This window comes from Emys orbicularis, chromosome 5 (genome assembly GCF_028017835.1).
Source record: "Emys orbicularis isolate rEmyOrb1 chromosome 5, rEmyOrb1.hap1, whole genome shotgun sequence".
NCBI lineage: Eukaryota > Metazoa > Chordata > Testudines > Emydidae > Emys > Emys orbicularis.
In genome coordinates, this window is record NC_088687.1 from 62566797 (window position 1) to 62590897 (window position 24101).

General features: G+C 42.2%; 1 protein-coding gene across 1 annotated transcript; it reads left to right on the plus strand.

The window, feature by feature from the left end:
- The first annotated feature begins 19959 nt into the window (after positions 1-19959).
- LOC135879253 (toll-like receptor 2 type-2) lies at positions 19960-22347 on the plus strand. The gene has a single exon (XM_065405171.1). The coding sequence runs from the start codon at positions 19960-19962 to the stop codon at positions 22345-22347; it is 2388 nt and encodes a 795-aa protein (XP_065261243.1).
- The last annotated feature ends 1754 nt before the right edge of the window (positions 22348-24101 follow it).

Genomic DNA, 24101 nt, shown 5'->3' on the forward strand with positions numbered 1-24101 from the left:
TCTCGGGGGGGGGGGCATTCTGTAATTCTATCAATGTACTGCTTGTGTCATGTGTGTTTTCATATGGAGCTCTACTTCTCCCTTCTGCAAGTCCCCTCCCAACGGAGCTATCCTGCAGGACCTAGATTTCCCAGGGCTGGGTTCCTCCAGCCCCAGACCTGGACACACACACTCACACTCACACTCTCTCTGAGTGGACCGGGTCAATCAGCACTTTCAAGCTGACCCCTTATATGTCCCTGGACTCAGTGGGCTGGATCAAGCAGCACTTTTAAGCTGCCACCCTTATATACCACAGGTACCGCACTGGAATAGAGTAAGCCTGAGCAGGCTGGGTCGAACAGCACTTCCAGGCTGCCACCCTTATATACCCCTGGACTCAGTAGTCTGGGTCGAGCAGCACTTCCAAGCTGCCGCCCTCGTATGCCACAGGTTCAGCATGTTCCTATCCCCACTTTCATGTCACAATTGTACTGGTAGTAACCCACTTGATGAGCAAACCCCACAGTATTTTGGGGTGCTACAGGGATCTTTAGCTTAGGTAAGAGAAGCGTTGCTGCAGAGTAAAGGGGGAAGCTAAAAGCACAACATAGTAAAGTTCACAGAGAGAGAAAGAGAGGGAAGCAACTAGCTTAACCATAAAAGTTATTTATTGAATAATAGTGATAACTACACAAGGAGAGCCTAAACCAACATCATAGTTACATTATTAAAGGTTAATACCTGAGGTAAAAAAGAAAACAGAGAGAGAGAAAGAGAAGGATCTCACCACTTCCATGAAGCTTGAACTGGTCGGGGTTCCCAGGTGATGGTGGTAGCTCAGGGTCCTGAGTGCTGGAGACAGGCAGAGCCCCCGGCACGATCAGTTAGGAGAAGATGGAGTCCCAGTGGAACTGATGCATAGTTTGGATCCAAGCATCAGAACACTTACTGGAGTGTGAGTAGGGGTTTTTATAGGGAAAATACAATGGTTCAAGGGAGAACACTAGATTTGTTTATGGGTAAACTGATGATTTTTTCTTTAGGCTAGACAGTAGGAGCTGATCACTCCTAGCTATGGGTGATGTTTCTTGCAGGGAGCTCACTGCAATTAGGCTGCTTCAGTATTCTGGATATCAATCAAGGATTCATTACTAGAATTGGTCTGATAACTGCTGAGCTGGGTGTGTGCAGGCGTAGGTCATTAACATCTGGAGCAGAGATCCCCCATGGTGCAGTGCTTCCCTGCTTTTCTGGTCCCAGGGTTCAGTGCGGTTCTCTGTTCTCCATTCTGTATGCTAATGGAGATGCCTCCCTGTCCCATATTTGATGCAGATGAGGCTAGGGGAGTTGCCTTTAATCTTGTCACCCTTGTCAGGACGGGGCTAGGTGTGTCTCCAACTGCCCTTCACTGCTCTCTGCAAGTTTTTTTTTTTTTTTTTTTTTTTTTTGATTGGTTTTGGTTCAAGCAGAGACTGGGGGGTAGGAGGATGTCTTTCATGAGTCAGACAGGCTGGATACTGCACCCTGGTTCCCCAAGAACACAGAGAGCAGAATAATGCATTTTTATAGATGATAGATAGAATTTACCTGTAAAATAAATGGGTGAAATCCACTAATGTCAAATGCATCCACTTATGCCAGCAGTGAATTTGGCCTGATGTTTCTATTTTTTACAGTTAAAGTTGCCACAAACATGTCTCTACCATTAGGAGATGGAGAAAAAATGTTTAATGCTTTACATACCACATGATATTTGGAAGAAGTCCTGATAGATGATCTTGATATCAAGGCCTCAGCCATAATGGATTTCTCCTATTTTAAAAACTTTCTCTTTTGTATATGGTTGATTACTCTTTCTGCTGTATAAAAGGAAGATACTTTTAAAATGAGCTTTCCATATTAGTAGGAAAGAAGCAAACTTCTCTGGCTGATGGTTACTCATAGAGAAGCTTATCTTATCCTCTTAACATTCTCCAAGTGGTCTCTATTATGGATTATAAAGAGGAGGTACCTCAGTGTGAAGACGCACCTTTTTTGTAGTAAAGATAAGGTTGACGTGGTCTATGCATCCTAGCTGGATTATCTAAGCTTTCTGGAACAGGTTCGGATTTTAACAAGGGTGACACAATATTTCAGGCTTGTAAAATCAATAAACACAGACAATGGTATGACAGTGGTACAAGGACATTAGGGCACTACCAGGAAATAACTGTGGGCTGGCGTCTACCATCCTTCCTCCTCCTTTGGAGCAAACCACATAAGCTGTGGGACTGAAGCAGAGCGATGCCTCTCACATAATCAATTGAGCAGGTGAACTTTTATTACCTGGGTGCTAGTGGAATTTGAAGTAACTTCTTTCAGAAGAGGGGAGGAAGGACAACCAGACCTACAGGGAAAGCGCTCTCAAAGGTAAAATCCGTGGTGTTAAAGGGGTTAGCTTGGTTAAACTACTTGGTATTTGTTTAATTTATGTGCTGACCTAGGTATACAGTGCAAGTATAACTTGCAATGTGGGTTGCTAGAAGTTCATGCTGTCAATAGAAAAGCCTAACTGAAACAAAAGCAGAGATAGAATCTATTTTCTGATATAAAGGGCAGATGATGCCAAAAATCTTCGGTAACCGTAGTATTACCATAGATTGCACTATGATTAGGTCTCTAGACAGTGTTAATGACTTTGCATTTAGAACTGAATGAATAATTGTTATTTCAGTATGGTGTCTGAACTGTCTAAACTGGAAAAACTATTGGTTTGTTTCCAACCAAAACTGAATTGTTTTTGTTATTCTCACCACAACAAAACAAAAATTTAAAAAAAAATCATTCAAGTTGAACAAAATGTTTTGAATATGTTGATTCAAAATGGCAGTTCTGAAAATATTTTGAAATGAAATGTCGAAATGGTTCATTTTAAAAAGGTTGAAATGAAATGTTTTACATTTCCAATACCCCCCCCCATTTTTTTGATTAAACTATTCACCGAATTTGTGCAAAAAAATTGCCTAGCTCTACTTGCATTCTTACAGAAAATTGCTTTCCTACAAATGTAGTTGATTTTCTCTAATTGATGCCTTTAGGTGGCATTAAATGTAAGTTGTGCATTTAAAAGCAACTTTTACTTTGTTGGAGCAATATGTTGTAGTCAAACACATTGCGAGAAAAGAAGACTGGTTGAGTGGTTAGAGGCTGGCCTAGGAATTGGGAGACCCATGACCTCTGTTGCAGACTTCTTGTGTGACCTTGGGTAAGTCACTTAGGCTCAGATTTTTAAAGGTAGGCAGGTGCCTAAAGACACAGATAGGGGCTTTTGAAGATCCCACTATATGTCTCCATGCCTAACTCCTGTTGATTTCAGTAGCACTTCCCCACCTTACAGGGGTGTTGTGAGGATAAATACATTAAAGATCAGGAAGCACTCAGATACTACTTGTTTGTACTACTATAGTGCTTAGGAGCCCTAGTGACCAGGACCCCATTGTGCTAGGTGGTGTACAAACACAGAACAAAAAGTTGGTCCATAAGAACAGGCATACTGGGTCAGACCAAAGATCCATCTAGCCCACTATCATGTCTTTTGACAGTGGCCAGTGCCAGGTGCTTCAGAGGGAATGAACAGAACAGGTAATCAAGTGATTCATCCCCTGTTGCCCATACCCAGCTTCTGGCAAACAGAGGCTCGGGACACCATCGCTACCCATCATGGCTGCTACCCATCATGGCTACTAGCCATTGATGGACTTATCCTCCATGAACTTAACTTGTTCTTTTTTGAACCCTGTTATAGTCTTGGCCTTCACAATATCCACTGGCAACGAGTTCCACAGGATGACTGTGCACTGTGTGAAGAAATACTTCCTTTTGTTTGTTTTAAACCTGCTGCCTATTAATTTCATTTGGTGACCCCTAGTTCTTGTGTTATGAGATGGAGTAAATAACACTTCCTTATTTATTTTCTCCACACCAGTCATGATTTTATAAACCTCTATCATATCCCCCCTTATTCATCTCTTTTCCAAGCTGAAAAGTCCCAGTCTTATTAATCTCGCCTCACATGGGAGCTGTTCCATACCCCTAAACATTTTTGTTGGCCTTTTCTGAACTTTTCCAATTCCAGTATATCTTTTTGGAGATGGGGCGAGCAGATATGCACTCAGTATTCAAGATGTGGACATAACATGGATTTATATAGAGGAAATATGCTATTTTCGATCTTATTGTCTATCTCTTTCCTAATGATTCCCAACATTCTTTTCGCTTTTTTGACTGCCACTGCACATTGAGTGGATGTTTTCAGAGAACTATCCACAATGACTCCAAGATCTCTTTCTTGACAGGTAATAGCTAATTTAGACCTCATCATTTAATATATATGTATAGTTGGGATTATGTTTTCCAATGTGCAATTTTTCCAATGTTCCTTCCCCCCAAATGAGCTCCATAAAGTACCTAAGATAGATAAGTTTAGTAGGGACAGAGAGAAAGAAACATTTAAATTCACAGAGCTATTCTGTTGGCATATGATATATATTAATTAGATGGGCTACCTTGTATCTCTACCAGGGGCTTTGAAAAAGACAGTGAGACTTCTGACTATGAGGACTGGGGTCTAAATGAGTAACACAGACAAACTGTGTGGAGGGAGGTGGGAGCAGGGATGAAGGGACGTGACATATTAGCAGTGTGATCAGCATGATGTCCCACAAGCATCATGTTAGTTTTGTATTTTGGGATGAGATTTTATTTTATATTTTAATATGTATTATGGGATGGGGTTGAAGTGAGGGGATGAAGTAGCAGGACAAACAAAGGAACTGAGAGGTCTCCACTACCATGTACCGGTGCCAAGTGCGTGCTAACGGCATAAGAAAGGGAAAGGCGAATGGGGGGGGGGGGGGGACCAGGATCACGCAAAATTAGGGGATTTTTTTCATGGCACTTTTTGCACTGTTCAGTGTTTGGTTTATATACTTTTTTACTGGTTTTAGTGTTGGTTTATTTCTGTTGTTGGGATGTTCTAATGGCAACTGGCCTTCCTGGCAATACTTAATATTGGTTTGGGGTGTTTTTTTGTGGGGGGAATACAGCCATGTTCACAAGTAAAGGGCTTTGATTTTATTAAGGAAGTGTATTGCCATCTCTACATCACATCATATAATGTATATTTCAAATACTAAAGAGAAACACATGGTAAGGCACAACTGGTAAGTCGTATCTGTACACAATTTCTCAATACATGTACATGAATCTATCAAGTATATGCCACAGTTCCCCCCATTTCATAAGCAGTCAGCGCATCCATAATAACAATTCTTGACAATCAATTTGCCCCACCATTCTCTGCAGACAATGACAGTACCCCCGTTTTGTTGTGTGATGTGGCAGTATCTTATTTACTGTAAACATTGCTGTATAAACACATTCATAATCATACTATTCTTTGCCCCTACAAGTCCACACAGCATCCCTGATTTCTGTTGTGCGGGATCTTTCTGCTCCAGCTGTGATAGGTGCACTTTCTGGCTGGGTGTACTGGTTCAGCAATCCATTACTGTCATAGGTCCATTCAGGGGCAAATGGCTCACCTCTGGCTTCACAAAGATATGAAGAGAATAGCAAGCCACAATAGTGCAGACAGCACTGATGACACTGGAATCCAAATGGGTCTGTAGACAGCACCAGCAGGATTTCAGTCGGTCAAACAAACATTCAACCACTATTCTACACCAGCTGAGAGTGTAATTAAACTTTCTTTAGCCAGGCCTTCTGAGATCAGGATATGGTTACTTAAGCTAAAGAAGATTGGGATCGATGGGGTCCACCAGAATAACAGTGTGGATAGTAACTACATTTATGACAATGTTCTTTGGTGGGGATAGTGTCTCAGCCTGTCCATGAATGTAGATTTCTGGTCAGCAGAAAATCTTGGCATCATGAACTTTTCAATTGCAGCCCATACTGACTTGCATAAATCAGCCTCTGTGGTCCACAAGGGTCTGCCTTTGAGGTTTATGTACTCCTTGCTCTCTGAGGAGGGCAACCTATGGGCATGAGAGTCCCATCAGTGGCCCCAGCCCAGTCTGGAAATCCCATTTCCTCAAAGCCAGCAATTACTTCAGGAATATTGTTTATGTTCACCACCTTGGGGTAAGCCATATGCCTGATTGCCTCATAAACGTCCACAGTTGACTTTCCAACACCAATCTGGTTAGCAGGGCCGGCTCTAACTTTTTTGCCGCCCCAAGCAAAAAAAAAAAAAGAGCGCCGCCCCGCCGTAACACCCCCCCGAGCCCTGTGCCGCCCCCCCGAAACACCCCCAAGTGCTGCGCCACCCCCGAAACACCCCCCAGCGCCGCGCCACCCCCGAAACACCCCTCTCACAGCGCCGTGTGGCCCCGCCAAAACACACCCCCCCGAGCGGTGCACGGCCCCGCCGAAACACCGGCCCCGCCAAAACACCCCCCCCCCCCGAGCAGCCCATGGCCCCGCCGAAACATCCCCCCCAGTGGCGCGCCACTGAAACATCCCCCCCAGCGCCGCGCCGTGCAAACACCACCTCCAACGCCACGCCACAGAAACACACACCCCCAGCGCCGCGCTGCCCCGCCGAAACCCCCCCGAGCGCCGCGCCGCCAAAACACCCTCCAGCACCGCGCTGCCAAAACACCCCCCCAGCGCCGCGCCACGCCATGCCCCCAAAACAAAAACAACCCACCCCCCGAGCGTCGCCCCGACAAAACAAAAAAAAACAACAAAAAAAACCCAAGTGCCCCCTGCCACCCCAAGATTGGCCGCCCCTTACAAGGTGCCGCCCCAAGCATGTGCTTGGTCGGCTGGTGCCTGGAGCCAGCCCTGCTGCTTAGAATCAGAACTGTAGCAGTCCAGGGTAGCCAGCTTCCAGATGGTTTTAGCAATCTGCTTCTGAACCTGTATGGCCACCCTCATGCATGTGTCATGACACTGGAGGGTCAGGGCAAGCTGGTCACAGAGCTCCAGAAGTTCTGGACCCACTGCTGTTCCTCCCAGGTCTGCAAAATGATATGAACCCCCCAGACACACACCTTCATCTGTGCTTTTGGCCCTGCTCTAGAAGTGCTGGTAAAGGGCATCAGTGTCTATACTGAGAGTCATGAACATCATCAGCCAGTTTGAACCCGCCATGTCTGTATTGTCGTCCTCCTCTGTCAGGTGCATTCAGGAGGTCAGAAAAAGCTGCTGAAATGTCCACCAGAGTCTCATAGAAACTCTGCTCTTTTTCAGAAACAGGAGTGTGAAAGCCCAAGCAAGGGAAGTTCTTCAAATGGTGATTCTGCCATGTTGCTGGCTCTGGTTTCCAGGCGCATGCAGACCCAAAAGACAGCTTGGCAGGATGTAACATTTGGGCTGCATGATCAAGTTTTCCCACAGGGCACACCCACACCTATGAACAAAGGACTAGAGCAGCCACATTTCAGGAGGGTGCTAGGAAGCCTGGGTTATGGTAGTTTGACTCAGGGCTGCTCATCGCAGTGTGGACACGGTAGCCTGGGTGTGGGTCCTGGGCTCAAAATTTTGTAACCTAGGATCACCAATGAATCTAGACACTCAAGCCCTCAGTTTTCAAACCCATTGTCCGTGGACTTGAGGCTCACTAACCCTGGGCTTACATTGCAGTGCCGACACACTCCCTAGATACTCCTTTGTAAACACAGGCTAAAGGAGGGAGAGTATGTACTTAGGAGCAAACTCTGCCTGGGTACTACACCTAAATAGAGATACACACTCCCTGTGTGACCCTGAGCTCAGCTCCATGCTGCTGCCCTGCATTAAAGTACTCATGGGGCAAGGCTGGAGGATCTATTGCTATGTGGGTCATTGCATCCTATTCCTTCCTCCTTACAGAAGCGGGAATGCTAAAGCAATGGAGCTATAGTGCTAAACTGCCCAAGGGGAGGATTCCTTCCCCTGGACCATCATCTGGAGTAGCTAAGCTAGGTGCAGGGCTGATGTTAGCATAAGCCGAATTTAAGCTATTAAGGAAAATAAATCAATCAGTAAAGGTGTTGTTTGTGCCAGGTGCAAAGTACAAGCATCACTACATCCAAACATTTGTGCACAAAGAGTCTTCTCTGTCCTGACACTTTTTCAGTGAACAATGAAAATCAAAATTGCAGAGAAATTCCTTTAACTACATTCTTTGAAACATGAAATTGTAGGGATATTAAAGAAGGTACTAACAGTGATTCCCCCAAGTGACAGTGATCCCCCAATAATTTGTCCCCCACACTTTAAAATCCAACAGTTTCACCAAGTACAAAAATCTCTTGGGTCTTCTGTTAAAACTTGTAAGCTACTGTCTGTAGAAACCATTGATTGTATCTGTCCTGTGAAGAATACTTTATCACTATGTAAAACTTACAAACAAGTTAATTGACTTTTTGTTCTTGAAGTAATTGATACAATGTAAACAAACACTATAAGCCCTTAAGTGACTTTCACTTCATTGTAACAGCAACGGCTCCTAGGACAGACCCCCACCCTCTGTGATTAAAGGGCCGGGAGTCTCAAATGAATTAGCACACACCCCGAAAGTGGTGGAGACAGTAAATTAAAATATGGTTAAGATATGGAATGTATGTTAATGAATGCTTGATGTACATGAATGGTTAGGGAGGTGCCAGCCTAGAAAGGGAGTATCCATCAGCCGAAGAATGTGTCAAGTGGATGACCAGACAACCCCCGGAGGGTAAACTGGGATCCACCCCATCACCTGGAAGGATGAGAAACACAAACTTTGGACAGTTTGGAGCCACCAGGAATGTGCCCAGGAATGTGCCATCTGCTGATTGAGTCAGCAACAGCAGAATGAAACAGCTCCCGTAGACTAACATAGGAATTAATTCCTATAAGAATGGACTCTCAAGACTGAGGATTTTGAGTCTCTGGTTCTGCTGCCAACCTCCAGGAGCATTAGGTGCATCTGACACAGACTCGGCTCCATCCTCATGACCAAGATACCTGGCCAGTAACTTGGCATGAGCAACTGATTGTGTGAATGAAAATATATATATATATATATATATATATATATATATATATATATATATGCAGGGCCGGCTCCAGGATTTTGGCTGCCCCAAGCAGCCAAAAAAAAAAAAAAAAAAAGCCACGATCGCGATCTGCGGCGGCAATTTGGCGGGAGGTCCTTCGCTCCGAGCCGGAGTGAGGGACCGTCCACCGAATTGCCGCCGAATAGCTGGACATGCCGCCCCTCTCCGGAGTGGCTGCCCCAAGCACCTGCTTGCCAGGCTGGTGCCTGGAGCCGGCCCTGTGTATATATATATGTGTGTGTGTGTGTGTGTGTGTGTGTGTATAAGGAATAAGTAGTGATAGGAATAAGTAGTCAAACAACTTTGTTTACTTTTATCTTTTGCTTTATCATTATATTTACAATAAATGTGGCATCTTTGCCTTATCCCTCTTAATAAGATCCTGCTGGTTTTTATTCTATTGGTATAACAAAATGCAGATATAATAAAAAAAATGAGGTATAAACCACAAGATTCTCGCCTCCTTGTGGGGCAATGTCTTCATTCACAACGACACTTCCAAATATTTGAGCAACAGGGCATGGCAGAGTGACTGGTGGTTACACAATCTGAGATGTTACTAAATTACAAAACAATTCCCTGATTAATGGATCTGTGGCTGATTTCCTTGCTATCAATGTGCTTAGTCAATTATAGTTCTCCATGGGCATTTTGCTTGTGTGAAGACTGTCAGATCTAGTCTAACCAGTGATTCTCAGTGAGAGAGAGAAATTCATTGCATGCATGAACGTGGTTTTTTTTAGCATTTCCTGGTTTCAGTCATTTGTTATGTTTTACCTGGTGCAGCCAGCCAAAATAAATTAAATTGATGAGAAATGCCAAGCTACACAGCAGCTTGTACAGACATGGCCTGTCCCTTCCCTTTCAATGTGTTAACCATGGGAAATAGGGACTAAATCCTCTAAGGTATTTAGGCTCCCCTAACTTCTATTAAAATCAATGGGCATGAGGTACCTAAATACTTTTGAGAATCGGGGCCTGAGCTGATTTTCCACCACTTTTATGTGTATGTAGCTGTAAGGAAGCTTGGCATATTGCTGTGCAAACATTCATATACACACCCATTCCCATAATCAGAAATCTTAAGCTGTGACGGGAAAGACTGTAATGAGTGACTGTCACAGCTTTGTCAACATTTGCATACCTTGTTGTGCCAGTGAAGCTACTGAAATGGAACTCAGAGAGACTAAATTCATTGCTGCATGCACCAGTGCTCCCTTCGTGCTACTTCCCAGCAAGAGTGGGAGCTAGAGCAAGGCACGCGCCGCAATAGACGGAATCTGTTCCTATCTTCCATGGTGCAAGATATAAGATTGTATCTGCATCAGTTCCACTTGAAAGTTATCATTGCAACCATAAAGGCTAGAATTAAAACTTTTTTTAGGGCTGTCAATTAATTGCAGTTAACTCATGTGATTAACAAAAAAATTAATCGCGTTTAAAAAATTTAATCATGATTAATCGCAGTTTTAATCGCACTGTTAAACAATAGTATACCAATTGAAATTTATTAAATATTTTGGATGTTTTTCTACATTTTCATATATATTGTATTCTGTGTTGTAATTGAAATCAAAGAGTATATTTTTATTACAAATATTTGCACTGTAAAAATGATAAAGGAAATAGTATTTTTCAATTCACCTCATACAAGTACTGTAGTGCAATCTCTTTGATATTGATTTTACAGGGAAAGCACTCAAATATGACAGTGATGGGTGGCAATATTATTAACACATGACTCTTGGACACTTCCTTTGTCCTCCTGGATATCCTAGTTTACATAGTGCCTGTGGCAAAAGATCTGACCTGTGTCCATCAACATAAGGAGCTCACCTTTTGGTGTCACTAGAACAATCTCTGTGCTATGCCCTGCTCTGAATCCTGATTGTGAGGCATCCAGTATGTTGGCTAATGTCCCATGTTGTTGAAGCTTGGTAGTCACTACTTTCTCAGTTATTTTGCCCAGATATCGCCCACTTATTTCAATGGGACCATACTCACTGAAGGCAGGTTATAGAAATAGATCCCACAGGTAAGAAGAAAGCCTGGATCTCAGTCCAAAGGAAATGATGGTGATTTGACCATAACAATTGTGCATTTTGTCTACAGAAAGGGGGCAAGTTGTTTGGTATTTTGCATTATTACTTGCAGTGGGCTAGGAATGGTTGCTTTCTACACTTTCCTATAAAAATGGGAGTGCCTTTGCTTATGCTGTACATCCAATGTTTGTCAGGTGCTGAGATACTCATTCAGTGTAGCTGATTGGAGTGAAATGATGTGAGAGCCTGTGGAGCAATCTGGAATGCTAAAAGTAGGTTGTTCCAATTTCCTGGTGTGATTTAATTTTAAGTTGATAGTCATTTGTATGTATTTGGCATTCTGCGACAGAGTTTTGTGCCATACTGTATTTGAAAAGGGGTACCTGTTATCATATTTGATTATTGGGAACTGTTATATAGCTGCTTTAGCAAATCACAATTCCTAGCATTTATGTCACAAACAAACCAATTCCATCCTGCCTGTTAGAATATACAATAGGAAGAAAACTGAGTTTAACTTAAAAATAACAGGAGTACTTGTGGCACCTTAGAGACTAACAAATTTATTAGAGCATAAGCTTTCGTGGGCTACAACCCACTTCACGAAAGCTTATGCTCTAATAAATTTGTTAGTCTCTAAGGTGCCACAAGTACTCCTGTTATTTTTGCGGATACAGACTAACACGGCTGCTACTCTGAAACCTGAGTTTAACTTATTTTTGACTGGAGCCTGGGAGTATTTGCTTTTTATCAATTAACTTTTCCATGGGACTTCAAATTGAAAGTTTCGAATCCCCCTGAGAGACAATCACTTCAGAATTAGGTGATTTTTCCCAGAGGCTGTCAAAGGGGGAACTCTTCTGAGACAATGTGGAATTGTAGCATGCAAAACAGCTACACGTTCTCTCCTGTGTAAAGGCAGCTGTTGAGCTGCCTGTTCTTTCAAAAGGAATGTTTCAGTAAGTGGCTGGAAAAGTTGTCCTGGTTCCCGGCACAGAAAGCGAGAATAGCTGACTGCTGAGTTTGCTGCTGCTGCTCACGTGGCTTTGTGCTCTCCTCTGAGAGACGGGGCCAATCCAGGAACCCCAAGAAGAGAAATTGTGGAATCTGTTTCTCTGCATTTAAAAATTCAGCTCTGCTTATCAGAGACTGTGGAATGTTCAGCTGGTGACAAATGAGTTCTGGATCAGGATGGGGACTGTGGAACAAAAACAAATTGAAAATTAATTATTTTTGTTACAATTGTTCCTCTTTTAGTAGTTAATACTTAATACCCACAGCCATGCAGGCAGGGTGAAGGCGTTGGCCCAAATGGCATATGCTTAGGGCCCAGCTCCTGGAGGCCTGTGATGATGCCAGGCTCTCAGCTTTCATTTAAATAAAGAAGAGTGTGGTGACAATACCAGCCCGGCATATTTCAGTAAATGAGACCTACCTTCGCTTCTGTAGTGCTATCTACAAAGCAGCCTGCAGAGCCATCCCATGTGGTTGTCACCCGGTCTATGTCCCCTGTCTCGACACGGAGAGCGCCGCCTTGTTTGAGCAATATGAGGCATCTGGTGACCCAGATGTTGCTGACCATCTGATCGAATCATTGGACACTGCTTGCCGAGCCAGATGGGAGGAGACGACCAAGAGGATGAGCTTTACCCGCTCCAGCCACAAGTGTTGGAGTCTGCTCCAACACCTTGGAGCAGCGCAGCAGCCACCTGCACTCTGCCAACCCTCAGTGACACCCAACCAGGTAGCCGGACACCTACTTATAGTGGCCAGAGCACCTTTGGAGAAACAGGTGCGAAGACAAGTGAGGAATGAATGGGGTATGTTTAAACGTCTACACCAGATCAGAAGCTGCCCAGAACCATTCACTGTAACAGAGCTGGAACAGACACTGGGTAGCATCAAGTGTGGAACAGCTGCAGGCTATGGCAACATATCTCCAGAATTCCTGAAAAACCTTGGCTTCCGTTCTCGGCTTTGGCTTGTGAAATTCTTCACCAGGGTCATCAGTGAAGGGAGGCTACCGAAGATATGGCGCACCACAAAAGTCATTGGCCTCCTAACGCCTGGAAAGGATCCAAGTCAAGCATCAAGCTATTGTCCCATATCATCATTGTCGGTGTGCTTCAAGGCACTGGAGCGCTTGGTCCTACAGCGCATATTACCCGATGTGGAGAGAATTTTGAGCCCTGACCAAGCCGGCTTTCGCCGAGGCCATAGCACATGCGACCAAGTACTCACGCTGACCACGTTTGTTGAAAATGGCTTCCAGGGAAACTTGAAAACAGGCACTGTTTTCATCAACCTAACAACGGCATATGATAGTGTGGCACACTGGCCTGCTTGTGAAGGTAACACGGGTCCTGCTACCTTGGCTCACAGGCGTTGTTTAACTGTTCCTCCGTGATAGACAGTTCAGAGTTCATATGGGGGAGAAGACGAGTGCTTGGAGATGACAGAGCAATGGGTTACCCCAGGGCTCTGTGCTTTTGCCAACCCTATTCAACCTTTGCATCAATGACCTGCCAACAATGGAGTAATGTAAGTTCATTTATGCAGATGACATCTGTTGTGGTACCCAGGCCCGGACGTTCCACGAGTTTGATGCCATCTTAAACCAGGACGTGATAAAGTTAGCTGACTACTGTAAGACTTGGCACCTCCAGCCAAGCGTCATAAAAACAGTCTCCAGTTTGTTCCATCTTCATCACGCCAGCGCAACCCGAGAACTGAATATTTATCTGAATGGTCAGAAGGTGAAGCATGAAGTAGAACCCGTCTATCTACGTGTGACCTTAGACCGCACACTGAGTTACCATGCCCACCTGAAGAAGACAGTAGCTAAAGTTAAGATGTGCAACAATCTTCTTAGCAAACTGGCAGGTTCGTCATTGGGTGCTCGTGCTCCAACTCTGCGGACGTCAGCTCTTTCCACCTCGTATTTGGTGGCGGAGTACTGCGCACCAGTATGGAGCCGATCGTCACACATCAAATTGGTGGATACGCAGTTACATGCCGCCATGCGTATCATCTCCGGCACCCTGCATCCGACTCCACTCCCATGGCTCCCAGTTCTGAGCAATATTGCTGCTCCTCATATCAGACGAGAGATTGCCACTGGCAAGTGACTGGAGAAAGTACACGCCAACTCAAGCCTGCTGCTGCACAATGACCTTTTTAAACCACCAGCTGTATGTTTGCTGTCACGTCACCCATTATGGTCTCATCCACCATGCCAGGATGTTACGGTGGAAACACTCTGGCGAGAAGAATCCCCAACCAGTCCCTCGTCGCCAACCCCACAATTTGTCTGCCTGGTTTTGACCTGCCCCATTACCAATGGTCCCTGTTGAACAGGTTCTGGACCGGGCAAGGTCTCTTTGCAGCCTACCAGTAACTCTGGAGCCTTCATGACAGCCCTTTGTGCAGCTGTGGCACAACACAGACGATGATGCACATTGTTGATGAACGCCTGCTGACTAGGTTCAGCGGTGGCCTAGAAGAACTGCATCATGCCACTGAAGATGCTAGATGACTATGAACACGCTAAATAAAAATTTAAATAAATATGCTGTTTCTAGCTCTGGCTGTGAAGAAAAGCTTGTGTGATGCAAGAGCAGCAATTGGAATGGTGTTTGCAGAGACCCAGGAAAAAAAATAGCTCTGAGAGGTGTGAACAGGCACGTCTGTGAATTGTTGCTTCTGAAACCTGCTTTGCTGAAGAATTCCTGCCAGAGGCCTCTGAGTGTGGCAGGAGAAGAGAAATGCGCAGCATTCCCTGGCCTAGAGTGCTACCCCTGGTCCATGCACCCATGCTCCCAGGCAGATATATCCAAGCTGGTGGGGTAAGTACAGCTGCCTATTTCTGTTGCTTCCAAGGTATGGGGGTATTTCCTGCTGCTGCTCCACGCTCACCAGGGGATAGAGAGAGACCCCAGGATTCCTACCTCTCATTTGGGATGAAGGGCCCTCTCTGATCACTCTGGTCTATCTGCCCTCCTCTCTACCACTTACTCTCACCTCTGACCCTTTCTCTCTCTCTCCAGAGTGAGTGGTGCAATGGAAGCAATAATGAATGCAGAGTGTAGAAGAAGATGTGTCCTGCATAGAAACAGCTATAGCCATACTGGATCAGACCCCAGTGGTCCATTTACTTCAGTGTTCTGTCTCCAAAAAATCATGAGAGAGATTTTAAAATCTCATTATTTTTAAGACAAATAAATATTGGTACTTTTAATTTGCCTTCTGTGTTTTGAACCTGTAGGGGTAATGTTTTACTACACAATGGTGAGACCTAGAAACTTGCTCTTTAATAAAAAAACAAACAAACAAACTGAGATTCGCATGTATTCAAATGATTCCAGGAGCTGGGGCTTTAAGAAAAATAATCAGTATCACAAGTCTCATGATAGAATGATGAGAGTTGGCGATATTGCTTATGCTGTGCAGCACTTACATGACTAGTCCCTGTTGCTGCAGTGAGCCAATTTAAGAATAAATGCTACTCAGTCTGCACATGGGTGGTAGGCCAGGGCCCACAATGAGCAAGAAGAAAGAAGCAGGGGGGGGGGCGGGGAATAGCTCAGTGGTTTGAGCATTGGCCTGCTAAGCCCAGGATTGTGAGTTCAATCCTTACGGGGGCCACTTAGGGGTCTGGTCCTGCTAGTGAAGGCAGGGGGCTGGATTTGATAACCTTTCAAGGTCCCTTCCAGTTCTAGGAGATAGGATATCTCCATTTATTTATTTATTTATTTATTTATTAAATTTGGGCACCCACACGTGTGACATGTAATACAACCCAAACCCCAAAAATATCGCCACACATCTTGCTATCTTGCATTTCTGTATTTCTGCTCACTTCCTGCTGAAAAAATTGCCATGTGTGCAATAATTTGTAGCTTGACGTAAATTCTTGGAAAAGCTAGGGTTTCACAAGCGGAGGCTGGATTTATTTTTGTGCTCTTATGCTGAAAAGAAGAAATATAATGTACCCTCCCCCCTCCCTTTTTTTTTTTTTAAGCTTTACAAAAAAGGAAGACAGAGCGTCGCTTCAGATTAAAGGGCACATACACTTACTGGACATACTGGCATATCCATTTTGATAAATACTAAACATTGGCCTCTTCTGGCTAGAAATTAGAGGAAGTATTTTGTTCCTTTTCAAAAATACGCATTCAGAGTGAGTATGTTTCTTTATTAAAGCTAGATGGTTCCAAAAGATGCCATTTGGGCCAGTCTCCAAGAAACCAACTCTAGATATTGACAATCTGTCTAACCAATTGACCAGGATTCAATCTCTGTCTTTAGGAAAAGTTACCAAGGAGGTTGCGGCAGGGCAATTGTGGCTTTTGTCTGAGTCCCCAAGATTTCTTTGACCTCTGTTGATTGGGCTATAGGAATGAAATAGAAACTCTGCTGCTTGTGTTAGCTCATGATTTCTACCTACTGATGGATGAAAATAAAGTGTTTGTGCTGATTCTCTAGATCTGTCAGCAGTTTCTTGAATTGAATTGACTCACTTGTGGACCTTAGTAAGGGTGAATGGAGCTGTTCTTGAGTGACTCCATTCTGATCTTTTAGAGAGAACCCAAAAGACAATTGTGGACCATTGTTCTTATGCCCCAAGGGTAATGTCTTGATCCCATAGTGTCTATCCTACCAACCTTTCTGCTCAACTTGTATATGAGACTGAAGAGTGTGTTGATGAGGAAACATGGGCTGCCAGGCATTCAGTATGTTGATGACATCTTGCTGTACATCTCCATCACCTCTGACTCAGCCGGAACAATGGAACCAATAATTCATTGTTTATACGAATGTGGCATTTGGATGAAGGCTAGTTGGCTGCAACTTAATCCAGACAAGATTGAGATAATCTAGGTGGGTTGGAGAAGAAGTCAGAAGCGCTGATGTAACTTATTTTGGCCCTCCTGATTGAGGGACTATGACTGCTATATGTAACACAGATGTGTTATTAGATAGTGGGCTGGTCCTGGATGTCAGGAGAGAGTCAATATTTCATTAAATGCCCCGATACAGATCTCGCCAATTCCAGATGATACACAAATGTATTTATCGAAAGAGTGGTGGATAATCTGAAAAACAAAACAGCAAAAATATTAAGTAGTAAATACAATGCTTATCTCATACTTTTTCATTTTCAAAGTGCTTTACAAACTTAATTCTAGCTTTGATAAGCAGTTTTCCTCTTGATTACAAAAAAGCTATTAAAGGGTGTGTTTAAAAAAAAAAAATCCTAGTAATCCTGCATTGTTTTTCATTGTCAGTCTAAAAATATTGTATCTAACATAGCTACAATTGAAAGGAATTAGAGGGGAAAATCTCTATCTTTTTTTTTCTAGCTTGTTGCTGTATGCGTATGACAGAACTTCATGAAAAACCAGCTTCCCTGTTTCCCCTGTATAATCAGTTTCACACAGCAAAAATGCTTTAAGTATGAACAAAATGTGATCAGCTGGGAATTTAAGCAGGTCTAATACTTTTAAATCATTTTTTGGAAAATGTCTAGCTGCCATGTTATCAATTATTAATTTTAACATATTAGGATCAAACTGCATGAAGAGGCTCAGCCAGGCTTCTTCTGTTTGCGCAACCTTGGGAGCACAAATATTTGCACACACATTCTGCCACATGCACATGGAGGAATTTTAGTGCATGAAACTTCCCCCCCGCCCCCAAATATGTAAATTTTATCACATATACTCATAAATGGTTGACCTGGAAAAGTGTACATGCAAAGTTGTGTGCAGAAAAATGCAAAGCATATTTTAAAAGTTTGGTGCTTAGAATCCAAAAGATTCCTCTTTTAGGTCTGGTTTAAAAAACAATAACAACCACTTGTACCTTTTTCACTTATGCAGCTGTGTAACATCTTTTTGGTCAGGAAGTTTGGTGAGGCACAAACAGTTTTAGTCCATCCTCTCCTTTAGAAGTGGCATGAATGCAAAATTTACAATTTCCTTTTTCCTAGTACAAATTCCATGCTGACTTTTTATTAGATGCACCTTTTCAGTGAGAACTTGAAATTCTTTTTCATTAAAATTCTCTGTCTTGGATACAGGATCTTGATCCAATTTTCAGAACTGTTGCCTATTGACTTAATCTTTGTTGATAATAAAAGTCCACTTCAGATAATGTCTTTGAATACAGTGTCTTGGGAAATGAAAAACTCTTCCTCCCCCCCCCCCCCCCCCAACTAAACAACTTGACCCAGTAAAATAGTCTATATATAAACAGTGGTTTATAGAACAGAACACTTTCAACTCAGAGGGACCTGTATAAAAAAATACCTTATGTAAGCTGAGATGCTCCATTCTCAATAGAGTAAACTAAGACAAAAATTACTCAACTCCTAATCCAAAAATAAGTATAGATTTAAATTGAAGGAATGGGAATAGAAAAGTACTGAAACTATTATTCCTGTCAGTGCTGCAGTCACTGATTGTGAAAGAAAAATTTGTACAAAAGCATTGCGTCAGTGGTTGCACCAAATAGAGCTGACCAAACAAAAGAAGAGACCTTCTGCTGAATTGCAGCATACAGAGAAGATACTTCAAGAATAAACAGTAACTTTTGTATCCGTTTTCTAGCACAAAAATAAATGTGGCAGAGGTTTGACTATAAGGGATGGTATAGTGCAGAGTAGCTGTGCAGTGGGAATATTGAACAATCCTACTCATTCCAAAAGCAATGCATTTGTAGAGTGAGTGCAATGGTTACTTGAAGTTTATGGGACAAAGAGTTAAGGAACATTTGGAAATTTGTTAGCGTGAAGCTTTGACTAAGCAGGACAGATCAGTGTTTGCCAGCCTGAGAGCTGGCATAGCATCAGACCTGCGTCCTTCCATTGTTTATCAGCCAAAAGATTTCCAGCTTCTGTTGCCATGTTGCAGATGAGAAGACTCCATGGATCCTAATGCATGAGACCAATACAAAACACTGGCACCGAAGCTGTAAGCCTCAGTAAGAAAGATAAGTACTTCATCTCTGGCTACCCAGGATTCCTATAAGATATTTTTGTGAACTTTAATAACTGTGGGCCTGTTCTGACTTCCATTGAAGTCAAGGGCAAATGACTTCAATGGTAGCAGGATCAGATCCTGTGTGAATTAAAAACAGTGCTGTTCTGGCAGGGGGAATGTAATGTATTGCATTGTAATGTAGTACTTGTACCTATATTGTGTACATGCAGAAAGAACTTGTTTGTTTGGATATCCGACTCTAACTTCAAAAAAGAAACTAAATTGCCTTTTGCAGAATTTACAGGGAGTGACAGATGTGTCTCATCCTTTCCTTTATTGTTTATACTGTTACACTAGACATTCTGAGCAACATCAGGGTCCCATTGTGTTATGCGTTGTACAAAAATAGAGGCAGACATTGGGGAGACAAGCATATATATAGTTTTATGTTATACATATAAGCACTTTTTCTTTTGTAATTGCACCATATAGTTAATGAAGGGGGGGGGGGGTCTCAGAATTCTGGGAATATACCATTAGCATTGTTTGATAATGTTAAAACTTCTAACCAAGTTAAAGGTTATTAAAATCCCTCCCTGACTTAAACCAGAATTTTCAAACATCCAGAGGTATGTCTGTTTAAAAAATTGGACCAGGTCTGTGAATTTTATGAATATTCAATTTATAGTATGAATTCACTTCAAAGACTTCTCCTACTTCCAAAATAAAGCAGCCAGAATGGGAGAAAAATATACAACAGGAAATCACTACAAGAAAAAAATCAGAATGTGAATTCCTTCATAACTAAACTTACACTGGATTTCAATTCCCTTATATTAATTTCTCTTTCTCGCTCTCTCTTTTAAGATGTTGAACCAAAGAAAACCAAACACTAAGCAGATCTGGCGAGTATGGATCTTCTACATGGCCATAAGTGCAAATCGCTCTGAAGAAAAAGCCATGACGCAGGTGTGTCCTTCATGGGATGCCACTCATTTCTGTGACTGTTCTTCAATGGATTTGAGCACCATTCCTTCAGGTTTAACAACTGATGTCACGGGGCTAAATCTGTCCTACAACAGCATAGACCATGTCAGAGAAACTGATCTGAAGCTGGGTGTGAATCTGAGAGTGCTGCTGCTGCAATCCAATCAAATTAGGACAATAGATAAGGATTCATTTATTTTCCTTGGAAAATTGGAACATTTGGATTTATCAAATAATAAGTTGACTCACTTGTCACCCATTTGGTTTAGACATCTTTTTTCCTTACAGCAACTAAAAATACAGGGTAATTTATATACAACACTGGGGGAGAATCCCTTGTTTTCTAATCTCAAAAATTTGAGATATCTGCACCTGGGGAATAACCATTCCTTTTCTGCTATACGGAAGCAAGTCTTTGATGGAATTACAGTTCTTGAGCAACTTGAGATTGACGGTCAAAGGCTCAGGCAATACGAGTCAGGGAGTTTGACAACAGTTAACAGCATAAATCATATCATCATAAACATAAATGATGTTCAGGTGTTATCAGTGATGTTAGAGGATCTTATAAATTCTGCAATATGTGTAGAACTGAGAAATATAGCCTTCAATACAGCTAATGAATCTTCATTACTGGAGCCAATGAGTCGTTCTGTCATGGAGAAACTTGTGTTAAAAAATGTTTTGTTTACAGATGCAAGTGTTATCAGAGTGTTAAACATCTTGAGGCATGCTAAACAATTGTTGGAGCTGGAAGTGGATGATTCTGTACTACGGGGAACTGGAAAATGGCATGGGCAAATTGAAGTAAATGGAGAAAGCGCCACTGAAGTAATCACAGTACAGAGATTAGCTATAGAACAATTTTATTTGTTTTCAGATCTTAGTGGTGTGGAAAATCTTCTAGGTAACATTACCAAAACCACAGTTATAAATACCAATGTGTTCTTGGTGCCTTGCAGCATTTCAAAACATTTTTCCTCACTCCTTTATCTTGATCTCAGTGAAAATTTGCTTGCAGATCCAACTTTAGAACATTCATCCTGTGATGGTGCATGGCCCTTGCTGCAAACTTTCAATTTAAGTCAAAATTCATTGGATGATTTAGAAATGACAGGGCGAAGTCTATCTCATCTAAAACACCTTACTCACCTAGATATTAGCCGAAACAATTTTGGTGAGATTCCAGAATCGTGTCAATGGCCAGAAAACCTGAAATATTTAAATATCTCAGGCACTCAAATACCCAAATTAACAACGTGCATTCCTCAAACTCTTGAAGTTTTGGATGTTAGTAGTAATAACCTCGATGATTTTAGATTAAAGCTACCACGTCTCAAAGAGCTCTATGTTTCAAAAAACAAATTAAAGACCTTGCCAGATGCTCCATTTATTCCTAACTTAGTAGCCCTGAGAATCAGCAGAAACAAATTAACCAGTTTCTCGAAGGAAGAGTTTGGATCATTTAGGAAAATGGAGACACTGGATGCAGGTGACAATAATTTCATCTGCTCTTGTGAATTTCTCTCCTTCATTCAATATCAGGAGGGAATAGCTAATGTCTTGGCTAACTGGCCAGAGAATTACATCTGTGACTCTCCGTCCTCTGTGAGAGGGCAGCAGGTAAAAGCTGCTCGGCTTTCGCTGTTTGAATGTCACAGAACTTTGGCCGTGTCCTTAATTTGCATTCTGGTGGTCTTGGTAATCCTGCTTATTGTGATCCTGGGCTACAAACTTCATGTGATCTGGTACATGAAAATGACCTGGGCTTGGCTTCAAGCAAAAAGGAAACCCAAGAAATCACACAATCATGACTTCTGCTATGATGCTTTTGTTTCCTACAGTGAAAGAGACTCCGAATGGGTTGAAAACTTAATGGTACAGGAACTTGAGAACGCTATCCCCCCATTTAAACTGTGCCTTCATAAACGGGACTTTGTGCCTGGAAAGTGGATCATTGACAACATCATTGACTCCATTGAAAAAAGTCATAAAACTCTGTTTGTGCTGTCAGAGCACTTTGTGCAGAGCGAGTGGTGTAAGTATGAGCTGGAGTTCTCGCACTTCCGTCTCTTTGATGAGCATAATGATGCAGCAATTTTGATCCTTTTGGAGCCCATTCAGGAGCAAACAATTCCCAAAAGATTCTGTAAACTGAGGAAAATAATGAACACAAAGACCTACCTTGAATGGCCTCTTGACGAAAATCAGCAGCAAATATTTTGGAATAACTTGAAAACAGCATTAAAATCCTATGATGTCATTTAAGGCTGAACCACTAATTCAGCCACACTACATTTCCAAGCAGGACATTTGCAAAGCCTTTTTCCTGTTAAGAAATATTTTGTTATACTGACTTTTATGTCAGTGTTGTGGAGGCTTGACTTGGACTTCACACTAAACTAATTTTAGCTTAGCTAAATGAAGGATACCAACTGAGAACATCCAACTGTTTTAGAGATTCTTTGGTTTTCTGACCTTTCTGTTAATAAGTACCCAAGCATCTCTGTCTCTAAAAATGCTTTTGGGAAGAAATTCTACTGAATCTGGTGTGCTTCTGTAGTCTCTTTTTAACCATTCCAAAACAAATGCAGTTACAGCGCTCTCTCTCTCTCTTTCTCTCTCGTAAAAAAGAGAGCCAACATGCTGAAACATGCCACAGGATCCATTGATTACATCGTCTTATTTGTTTTAGATACCATCAGACTATTTAGAGTCATTCAACAAAAATGCAGTGGAAAAGTAGAAATTGCCCAGTTAGATAAAAATAAGATCTCTGAAGCCAGATCCTCCCACAGGTAATACCTTTTCAAAGAGAATAGAATAGAGAATATGTAACTCCAGGGGAATCAGTGGATTTACACCAGGATTGTTTGTGGCCCAGCAATTTAAGAATGAAGCAACTTGACAAATATGTCAGATACTTGGTGTGAAAACTTTGAGATGTGTCCAGTCTCAAAGGTCACAGGATCACTATGTGTACATTTTAATGGTCTGTGTACTTTATTATTTCTATGTGTTTATTATTTGTTATTATAGGCACTGTAAAAACACTGAAGTCACAATCCCTGTCCCTAGTAGCTTACCCTAAGATATTCAAACAACAGACACAATGCTTGTTGGTGATGTTAAGTATGCATCTTTATTAGGTTTCCTCTCCCTCTTCCCATGTACCCCAGCCAATCTGTTCCACTATTGCTGCCCCAATGTTACCCTTCTTTCCTTCTACCTACCCCACTAAGGTATAGGTATAGTAGATTCATGTTTTTTTTACAGTGGGATTTTTTGCACGGATGTAACCCACCTATATAGTGGCACCACTGCAAACCTCATGGGTAGACACCGCATTGTTGTAAAAAGTGAGTTTCACCCACTGTAGTTTATTTTGCATAACTGAGGCACCTCAAATTAGTAAACATTATTGCAAAGATTGGCCATAATCTTTCTGTGCCTTAGTTCCCCATTTGTAAAATGGGGACAATAGTACCATCTCCCAGAGAAGTTGAAGATAAATTCATTCATGTTTGTAAGGCACCAAATACCTTGCCGACAAGCACCATGGAAAATCCTATGAGGAAGTGAATATTTTTGTATTCAGTGCAGGGATTAAATGGTGTACAGTAAATTAGACACGAGGCCTCACCTTGAATTATGAGGTAGAAAAGAAATATTGAAGAGTTGCTCATTTGACAAGCAACCTTTACTCACTCATCTCCTAACTTTTAAGTGCTTGACTTCAGAACTTTAATAATATGCTGTTAATGTAGTATTTTATGCAATTTATAAATATATTTTAAAATATATCTTTGTTTTATTGGATGGAAGTGAGAGACAACTGGTGACACTGCATTTTAAGAATACAGGAAAGGAAAAATAAATCAACTCTTACAGTGTTTGGTTAACAAATAAAACAAAGGCTTTCCAAGTTACTAGTGTCAAAGTTAGACTCAGGACTCATAGTTTGTCAGACCACTCTGTTTTATTAGCACAGTGCTCTGCTAATAACACCCAGATAATGTGAG

What these genes read in the sequence shown, in the direction of transcription:
- LOC135879253 (XM_065405171.1), top strand. Translation starts at nt 19,960, where the DNA reads ATGTTGAACCAAAGAAAACCAAACACTAAGCAGATCTGGCGAGTATGG.